Genomic DNA, 10,160 nt, shown 5'->3' on the forward strand with positions numbered 1-10,160 from the left:
GTGTGTGTGTGTGGCCAGCTCAGCCCACCAGGGGGCGGGGCTGGCTGGCATGTGGTGCTGGGGGATCGAACCTCGGTCCCTGTGCTTTGCCAAGCTTGTTCTAAGTAGGTGCTTTAGACCACTGAGCCATCTCTCCAGCCCCTGTGCTCCACTTTAAAAAATATCCTTGAACTGGATAAGGAGAATGGTTCAAGATACTTATAAGAGAAGAAATACATTACCTGTGTTATGGAGGCTTAGTTATATAGGTATAGCTGTGGGCAGGACACCCCATTATGAGAACATCGAGTGATTACAAACTAAATGTTGGGATCTTCCAGTAGACCTTTCCTGCTTAGGTCTCAGGATGCCTGCAGGCTCTTACACATAACACAGGCAGGGTTGGAGGTTTTCTTCTTTGGTAAACTGAGTCAGGAAAAAAACCATTGGTATACTGATCTTTCAGAGTCACGTGAAGAAGTGGTCCGCCCCCTTGGGATCATCAGAGACGTGAAAGCTCACCATCAGTACATGGAGTATCAGCTCTGTGTACTTAAGAGTTTCTAATTGGCTTTTTATTGTTTCATTCTTGAAAACAAGCAGACAATCAAGGATCACCAGAAACTTCAGAAATAATGTCTAAATTGAACGACATGATAAAATACTGAAGTTTCAAAAGAGGGCACACTAAAGTTTTTGCTTATAGATATTCAGTAATATTTTTAAACCACATATTCTATAAGGCATTAATAACTAAAATATATCAGCAATTCATACAAGTCAGAAGGAAAAAGAACCTAATTTAATAGTAGTCAAGGACTTGAATAGAGATATTTTTAAAGGAAGATATACAAATGGTCAACAGCTCTATTAAAAAGATACTTAGTGTCACTAAACAGCATGGAAATGTAAGTCAAAGGGCCGTCCAAATATCTCAGCGGATTAAAGTGCCTGCAAGCAGGTGCAGGGGCCAGGGTTCGATCCCTGGGGCTGCTGTGCTGGCCCAACCCCCCTGGGCACACTGAGATGGCAATTGAGACTGGGCGTGGTGGTGTGCGCCTATAATCTCAGCTCTTAGCAGGCTGTAAACAGACGGATCCCTACGAGTCCGATCTAGTAGTGAGACCCTGAACATCCTATAGACCATTCCCTAAAAAAATACAAAAAGAAAAAAGAAATGTAAGTCAAAACCACAATCGAATACCACGTCCTACCTGTTAGAATGATTGTTACAAAAAGTAAAAGGTAACAAGTGTTGGTCAGGACATGCAGGTGAAAGCCCCTTTGCACAAGGTTGGTAGGAATATAAAATGAAGTAATCATTATGGAAAGCAGTGTGGAGGTTCCTCAAAAAGTACAAAATAGAGCTACTATATGATCTTGCAATCCAATTCTGAGTATGTATCTGTAAGAGATACAGAATCCAGTGTTTTTTATTCTAGTTTTTAACACAGAATACATAACCTCTGGTCACTAAAATATGTGGGGATTTCTCACCACCATCACGACCAAGCAGTTTTACCGCATAGAGGATACGTTATAATTCATTTCAACACTGACACTTCTATCCGGAGGCAGCATCAGGTCTCACAGGTTAAGGGCTCACTCCCACAAAAGTGCCTACCTATAATTGTGACCCACTGACCACCTCCTTGGATCCAGTTAATTTGCTAGAGTGACACACAGAATGCAAAGAAGCACTACATACTGTCACTTGTTTATTACAAAGGTATTTCCAGGGTACAGATGAATTATGTAAGAGCTATATAGGGAAAGGTATGTGAAGAAGGGGTGTGAATGTATGCGTCCGCTCTGGTTAGGTGAGCTTCCACACGCCTGCTTACGTTCAGCAGTCTGGAACCCTGTCTGAATCCTGTCCTTTTGGGTTGTTAGCATAGCTTCACTGTGTAGCCAGAAATGGTTTCTTCACTGGCCATTGGTGTTAACTCAACCTTCAGTTTCTTCTCTCCCCTCTCAGGTGGTAGGGGTTGAGAGGGTGGGGTTCCAAGTGCCAGCTTTCTAGTCTTTTGGTTGCTTTCACTGACTACCAGCCCCTCCTGAAGCTCTCCTGGTTTCTCCTTAGCCACCTGCCATGTCATTACCATAGCAAAGGACACTTAATCACCTAAGAGGTTCCACAAGGGGTTTAGGAGTCGCATGCCAGGAAACGGGGTTATGATGAAATATTTCTGATAAATCATAAGATTAAAAGGAAGCAAAATCTCTATATCAAACAGTTATCTGTGATTGCACCATTAATCACTGTAATGGTGTTCACAGACACATGGTGTCTGCCAACAAATGAATGGATAAAACATGTGACATGTGCACGTGTGTGTGTGTGTGTGTGTGTGTGTGTGTAAGGGAATATTCTGATTTAAAGAAGGAAAGGAAATGCTATCATTTGCAACAATATGGATGTATATCAAGTACATTATATATTTTTTTAATTTTTTATTTATTTATTTATTTGTGTGTGTGTGTGTGTGTGTGTGTGTGTGTGGCCAGCTCAGCCCACCAGGGGGGGCAGGGCTGACTGGCATGTGATGCTGGGGGGTTGAACCGCGGTCCCTCTGCTTTGCCAAGCTTGCTCCAAGTAGGTGCTTTAGACCACTGAGCCATCTCACCAGCCCCTCGAGTACATTATATTAAGCAAAATAAGCCAGATTGAGAAAAATACTGCATGATCTTACTTATATGTGGAATCTTAAAAAAAAAAGAAGAAGAAGTTGAATTTACACTGACAGAAAGTAAAATGCTATTAGAGGCTGGAGGTAGGGAAAAGGGATAGGTAATGGTTAAATAGTGCCATTTCTTAGGATTTATAAGATATATATGTACTATAGGTCTAATGTACAGCATGATTGCAATTAGTAACTATCATATACTAAAAGAATAGCACTTAAATTTTCTCACATAGCATAAAAAAGTATCTCAGGTGACGGAGACACTAATTAGGTTGTGGCAACCACTTCACAGTGTTTCCTTATAGCTGTACATTATATTACACACAGTAGGTCTGTGCAGTTTTTGACGTTTGTACTGCCGTGAAGCTAGGAGGAAGGAGTATACAGGAAAAAGGAGGACATTCCTAGGAGCGGTTATCTGAATGACCTCTTAGCAGCAGCCCTGGAAGCCAGCAGGTGCTAGAATGGCATCTTTCCAGACTAAGGGTATAAATCCAGCTTTCTACACTCAAGTATTAGTCAAATACCAGGTAAAAAATGTGTCAAACATGCAGACTCGTAAGAAAATTTCATCCCATGTACCTTAGAAAGTTAGCAGAGTGTGTTATACCAAAGTGGGGAACTAAACTAAAAGAGGAATTTTCACACCCCAAATTGACAGCAGCCAGTCAGTTTGGAGTAGTAGAGTCACCCCCACTAATAGGAATAAAGTTATAGGTGGTTTACTGTGTTTGACCACATGTTTTGCAGTTCTGTCAGAATCAAGACTAACAAATCATGATAGGTATATAAAAATTCTGCAAAACAAAATTGGGGCTGTATGAGAAACAAAAATTAAGTTGAAAATAAATGCAATGTTATTACCACTCAGGTGTTAATGTGTTGTTATTTTCCTGATTGTAATAATGTAAATGTTGAATTTTTTTAGTGAAAATTGTGGCATCATTTTCAAAACAAAGACCTTATTTGTGTATTTATTGCTTACAGTGCTGGTACTGGAACCCAGGGCTTTATGCCTGTGTCTTGGTTACTTTTCTCTAGTTGTTGAGACAAAATACCTGACACCCAAAATTAAGGAAGGAAAGGTTTATTCAGCTCATACTTTGTGGAAGTTTCATTCCATAACCAGCTGGCTCCAAGGCAGAGAGGCACATGGCAGAGGGCAGGAGTTAATGATGGCGGAAAACAGCAAGAGCAAAAAGGGAGGAGCAGTGGCAGAGGGCAAGCCTCTTGTGCCTCCTTGTGTTGCATTCAGGCTGTCCGCCTCTGGAATAGCACTCGCACCCATAATCCCAGCAGCACTGGCGTTCATAATCCCAGCATTAGGTCATGAATTGATCACGAACTCGAGAAGCAGCCTGCCCCAGTGACTGCATGAGGCTCTGGGGGGACATCTAAACACAAACCATCACAGCATGTTAGGCAAGCACTGCACTGCTGAACTACATCATTAGGCCCAATAGCAAACATCTGTGGAGCACTTACCATGTTCCGAACACTGATGAAAATACATATATCAACTCATTTAATTCTTATATCAGCCGTGTAAAAGAAGCATTGTCATCACCTTTATTTTATATTGCAAGATAACAGAAGTAATACAAGTTAAATGGCATGTTCCAGATCACCTGGCTAGCATGTAATAGTGTCAGATTTCAAACAAATTCTTTGTGACTCCAGAGGTTATGCTTTTTAACTACAACACTATGCTTTTGAACCGAAAGGCAGTATGATTACATGAGTCAGTGGGAGTTGAAAAGGAGATTTGGTAGTGATGGTGTTGGTGATAGTGGCAGTAGTGGTAATGTGAACTGTTCAAGCCCCCATCTTCTTTAGTGAGACTTCAGTAATAAAATTTATATATAAAAAGTTTAAAAAGGAATAGAGGGCCGAGGAGATAGCTCAGTAGAATAAGCGCCTGCCTAGCAAGCACAGGGTCCTGAGTTCAATCCCCGGTACTGCAAAAACAAAGCAATAGAAACATGTTAATTGTAAATATGGGCTACATACCACAAAACCAAATAAAAGTTTAAGGTGGGGATTGGGTCTTAGAGATCGGAAACAGAGTATTGGTTTTTGTTAGCTTTGTAATTCTGTTGCATTTTTAAGACTCTGGGCATGAATTTCCAAAATAAAAATAAAAATTTGCCTGGCAAGAGCATGCCAGTAATCCCAGCACTGAAGCTGAGGAAAGAGGGCTGCAAGCTTGAGGACAGCCTGGACTGAAGACCTTATCTCAGAAAACTCAAAACGAAACAAAAACTTTCAGTGTTAAAGTTTACAGGGGCTTTGCCGGATAGTTGTTTAAAGCACCGCATGGGTAAACGCAGGCAGATGGGACCGCGTGGTTCAATTCCCAGCTCCAGAAGCTGTACCAGACCTGCCCTTAAGGCAGCCTGAAGTAGCCAAAAATAAATAAATATGTGCCACTGGACTATATGCCTGGCCCTCCCATCTTTTTCTATACAGAATGTGTACTTCTTTTCCTCAGTCTGAGGATTGAAGCCAGGGTTTTTGCCATGAGCTGTATCTCCAGCGCCCTCTCTCTTTAATATTTTAAGACAGGGTCTTGCTAGGTCACTAAGTTGTTCAGACGGATCCTGAAACTGGGATCTTTCTGTCTGAGCCTAGCAAGTACTGCGATTATGGCTTGTGCCACCTGGTCTAGCTCAAATGCCTTCTTCTCACATTGTTTTTCCCCTTTCATTCTTTTCTTTCAATGAAAATAATTTCTGTGGAGTACATTAAATTTTCTGATGTTTTATTGTAACTGACCTATTAACACTTTTCAAGAAATTTATTTTCCATATATTTACACTATATTTGTTATTAACCTTCCAGTATTTATTCCAGGACTCTTAGTGAGATGATGATGATGATGATGATTATTATTATTATTATTATTATTTTTTTTTTTTTTTGCAGAGCTGGGGATTGAACTAAAAGGCCCTTGCGCTTGCCAGGAAGCACTTATTCCACTGAGCCATCTCCCCGGCCCCCTAGTGAGATTATTTTAAAGAATTACAAACTTGTTCTATTCTTACGAATCTAATGAATAGTACATTTCTTTTTTCTAGATAAAGGCAACTTTCGGGGCCGGGGAGATGGCTCAGTAGAATAAGCACTTGCCTGGCAAGCGCAAGAGCCTGAGTTCAATCCCCGGTTCCGCTAAAAATAAAAAAATAAAAAAGTAAAGGCAACTTTCATGGGGCTGGGGAGATAGCTCAGTGGCACAGTACCTGTCTGGGAAGCATAAGGCCCCAAATTTGATTCCTAGTACCAAAAACAAAAGCAAAAAAAAAAAAGATGAAAATGAGTTTTATATTGTTTAGTGGTTCAAGAAAACTTGAGTGATTAACAGGGAAATTAACTTTTTCTAATAGGAAAAGAAGGCAGTAAAATTTTGATTGGTATCAGTACTGTCAGAGATTTTGCCAACTGGTGTTAGAAGCACAACTCACTTATATATGTAAATTAACAATCAGAATTGTGATGTTTTAACAAAATTTCAGATCATTAAAATAGACAAATAACAGGTGCTATTTATGTGTAGAAATGTATAACTAAATATATTTTATTACTTATTAACAGATATGTTTGAAGGGTAAAGTACATATATTTAAGTATTTAAATATCCAAGCATGTTGTAGAATGGATAAGAAACCAGACTCTCTGGATCTTCCGTCACTGAGCAAAAGAATGCCATCCCAGCCTCTCACAGACAGGTAAAGAAACGCTCTTACAGGCTCTTGCTGTTTTCTCTTTCTCCAAAAGACAATTATTAATCTTGAGTGTATGGTACTGAGTATATTTAGGCTGCATGCTTCAATGTTGAAATCAGTAATTGGCTGAAGCTAAACATCACTGCCATATAGTGAACCAGGCTCTGCCTCCTAACAGCGTGCTCAGCGGTGAACTCACCAGTAGACTGAGGAGTGTAGGGCCCCCTGAACCAGTCACCTTGCAAACACGTGAGCCAGAAAACAAAACAAACCCTGAGCCTTTTGGAGGTCACCCCACATCTAAACCATGGCAATGTTTTCATGATTTTGGTGTTTTCCTCATGAGGTTTTGAAATGCCAGGTTCAACATTGTTTCTAAATCAGCCTTTCAAGATAAGAGATTATTCTACAAAACTTAACGAAAGGGGCTGGGAGTTGGCTCAGTAGGATAAGCGCTTGACTGGCAAATGCAAGGATCTCAGTTCAATCCTCGGTTCTGCAAAAAAAAAAAAAAAAAACAACTTAATGAAAATGTGATTCCATGGTAATGCATAGAAATAACTTGGAATAAGGTTCAGACTACATAATGGAAGAATACACCCCTGCCTAAAATATCCAAAGGTTTGTTACTGCGTATATGTTATTGATTACTTTGAATGGCAGTATAGTAAGTACATTTTGTTACGTACTAGTAATAGTTATTAACTATCATCGCCATGTTCTACATAAGGCCTATAGTGCATATGTGTCGTAAATACTAAAGAAGGAATTCTGTTAACAGTAAAATTTCTCAGATTCCCAAATGGGACATTTTCCTTAAGTTTTTCTCTTATTTGAGTAGAAGTAATAATTAAACCTTAGATTTAGTTTCTAAAGATTATTTTGTTAATATTATAAGTAGTAGTAGACCAAGGATTTCTATGAAGATTAGAATGAATGTCTTTTCTAACCTCTATATGATTTATATATATATATTTTATAAATTTTTAAAAATTATTTATTTGTGTGTGTGTGTGTGTGTGTGTGGCCAGCTCAGCCCACCAGGGGGCGGGGCTGGCTGGCATGTGGTGCTGGGGGATTGAACCGCGGTCCCTGTGCTTTGTTAAGCTTGTTCTAAGTAGGTGCTTTAGACCACTGAGCCATCTCACCAGCCCCATGATTTATATTTTTGAAGTGAATTTATTTAGTAATGGCATTCATTGTTACTTGTTTTCCAAGTATATGTTGAACGTGTGCTGGTAGCTGTGCGGCATGTTTTGTTGAATGCTGTGCAGGCACGTTGATCTTGGCTCTCATGGAATTGGGGGGGGAGGGGGAGGGGGAGGGGAGGGGGAATTAGTCTATTTTATGTTTGTAGAAACAGGTGCCTGAGCTGGTGATTTAGAAACAATAGAAGTTTACTTGGCTCGTGTTTGTGGATGCTGGGAGCCCAAGATAGTACTGCTGTTTATTGGCTTGTTGTGAAGATCTTACTGCTGCATCACGGCATAGAACTCATCACATGGGCAAGAGAAAGAAAGAAGAGGGACTGAATGTTCTTGCAATAAATTTACCCCAGGATAATGAACGCGCTCCTGCAATAACAACATTAATGCATTCATTAGCACAGACCTCTTAGAATCTAAATAACCTACCCTTAGCGCCCACCTCCCAACATTTTGCATAAGGGGTCGTTTCCAACACATGAACTTCAGGAACACATTCAAACCATAGCATACACACACATACTTGTATAGGTGGGCTCCAATCTGTGATGGCTCGGGTTAGTAGTGTTTCACTTTATGATAGTGCTTAAGTGACAGACATTCGGTAGAAACCATCCTGAGTAGGTGATATGTGCTATCATTTATAATTTTCCTCTGTGTCTCCATCTTTCTCTTTGTTTATCTGGTTTCTCTTTCCCTTTTCCCCTCCTCCCTTCCCCTCCCCCTTTTCCTCCTGTCTCCCCCTTCCCTCCCTTCGCTCTGTGGGTGGGCAGCATTGGTGATCTGCAGCTCCCAGTCAGCCACTTGGTAGCTGTCAGTACTATACAGTGAACTGCATTGTGTTACAAAACTATGATTTGGGGCAGATTAGATGTGTTAAAGGCAGTTTTGACTTACAATATTTGCAAGACGGGGGCCGGCCAAATTGCTCAGTGGATTCAAGTGTCTGCTTAGATGGAGGGGCTGGGGGGTTCAATCCCCATGCCTGCCGTGCTGGCCTTGCCCCGGGGGGCACGCTGAGACAGTGATTGAAACTGGCCATGGTGGTGTGTACCTGTAATCCCAGCACTTGAGAGGCTGCAAACAGGCGGATCACTATCAGTCCATTCTACACAGTGAGAGCATGTACACCCTGTCCTAAATACAAAAAAAAAAAAAAAAAGCAAGATGAAAGGACCTTAGTGGTTCAGAGATGGGCAGCATAGTTGAAAGTAGGTGACTGAAAGGTATATAGAAACAAGTTGCTTTTAGAGAGACATTTAGGACTCAGGTCATGTGGTGTAGCTTTGTGGTCTGTGGCCCAAAATTTGAGGGCTTTGGGGGGGCATTAATGAAAGGTCTCACTAAATAGCCCAGGCTGGCCTCAGATTGCAATCCCCCACCCTTAGCCTCCCAAGTGCTGGGATTATAGGCATGTGCCACCATACCCAGTTAAAAGTTTGAATTTTGTTTAAAATGCAATAAGGGGGAATTCATATGGAGGTCAGAGTGGGAGAAGGTGAGAGTGGCATGAATGGGGTCCCACCCCAGAAGGAAACATGGCTGCGAAAGTATGTGAATCCATCGGCAAGTTGGGCCTGGCCTTGGCCGTGGCAGGAGGCATGGTGATCTCTGCCTTATACAGTATGGACACTGGGCACAGAGCAGTCATCTTACACCGATTCCGTGGTGTGCAGGACATCGTGGTGGGCGAAGGCCCTCACTTTCTCATCCCGTGGGTACAGAGACCCATCATGTTTGAGTTGCTGCTCTCAACCCCATAAGGTGCCGGTCATCACTGGCAGCAAAGATTTGCACAATGTCAGCATCTCCCTGTGTATCCTCTTCCGGCCGTCGCCAGCCCACTGCCCGCGTCTTCACCAGCATCGGTAAGGATTAGGACGATCGAGCGCGAGCTGCCGTCCATCACCACCGAGATCCTCAAGTCCGTGGTGGCTCGCTTCGACGTCGGTGAGCTGATCACCCAGAGAGAGCTGGTCTCCAGGCACGTGAGCGACGAACTCACGGAGCGAGCGGCCACCTTTGGCCTCATCCTGGACGACGTGTCCTTGACGCATCTGACCTTCCGGAAGGAGTTCACAGAAACCGTGGAAGCCGAACAGGTGGCTCCGCAGGAAGCGGAGAGGGCCAGACTCATGGTGGAAAAGGCCGAGCAGCTGCAGAAGGCAGCCGTCATCTCCGAGCTGATCGCCAACTCACTGGCCACTCGGGCGATGGCCTGATTGAGCAGCAGAAGCTGGAAGCCGCCAAGGACATCGCATACCAGCTGTCTCGCTCGCGAATGTCACCTACCTGCCGGCGGGGCAGTAGGTGCTCCTGCAGCTGCCACAGTGAGCCCGCCCTGCGCCCCTCGCCGGGTGCCCCCCGAAGGAACTAACGCACACACGACATCTTCTTCCATCCCACCCCAGAAATGAATCAGGACATTTCATGATTGAGCTAGAATGACAGAAATATAAGCTAAATCACTTCCACCCTCAAAAATAAATAAATAGCCTTGGCGGCCCGGCCACCTGTAAAGGCGGAGCGTGCCGGGCTGTCGGGGCGGCATGGAGGCAGCGGCGGCC

At 42.7% G+C, this 10,160-nt stretch overlaps 1 protein-coding gene and 1 pseudogene across 2 annotated transcripts in view; both read left to right on the forward strand.

The window, feature by feature from the left end:
- The window catches only part of Lrch2 (leucine rich repeats and calponin homology domain containing 2), a 142,201-nt gene that overhangs the window by 45,927 nt on the left and 86,114 nt on the right, over positions 1-10,160 (forward strand). For both annotated transcript variants that reach the window (XM_023699879.1, XM_023699880.1), the window contains exon 6: positions 6,258-6,391. In XM_023699879.1, the coding sequence (XP_023555647.1) occupies positions 6,258-6,391 (134 nt within the window). The remainder of the gene's footprint in view (positions 1-6,257; positions 6,392-10,160) is intronic.
- On the forward strand, positions 9,132-9,927 carry LOC101578300 (annotated as a pseudogene).

Source organism: Octodon degus, unplaced genomic scaffold (genome assembly GCF_000260255.1).
Source record: "Octodon degus isolate 3935 unplaced genomic scaffold, OctDeg1.0 scaffold00117, whole genome shotgun sequence".
Taxonomy (NCBI): domain Eukaryota; kingdom Metazoa; phylum Chordata; class Mammalia; order Rodentia; family Octodontidae; genus Octodon; species Octodon degus.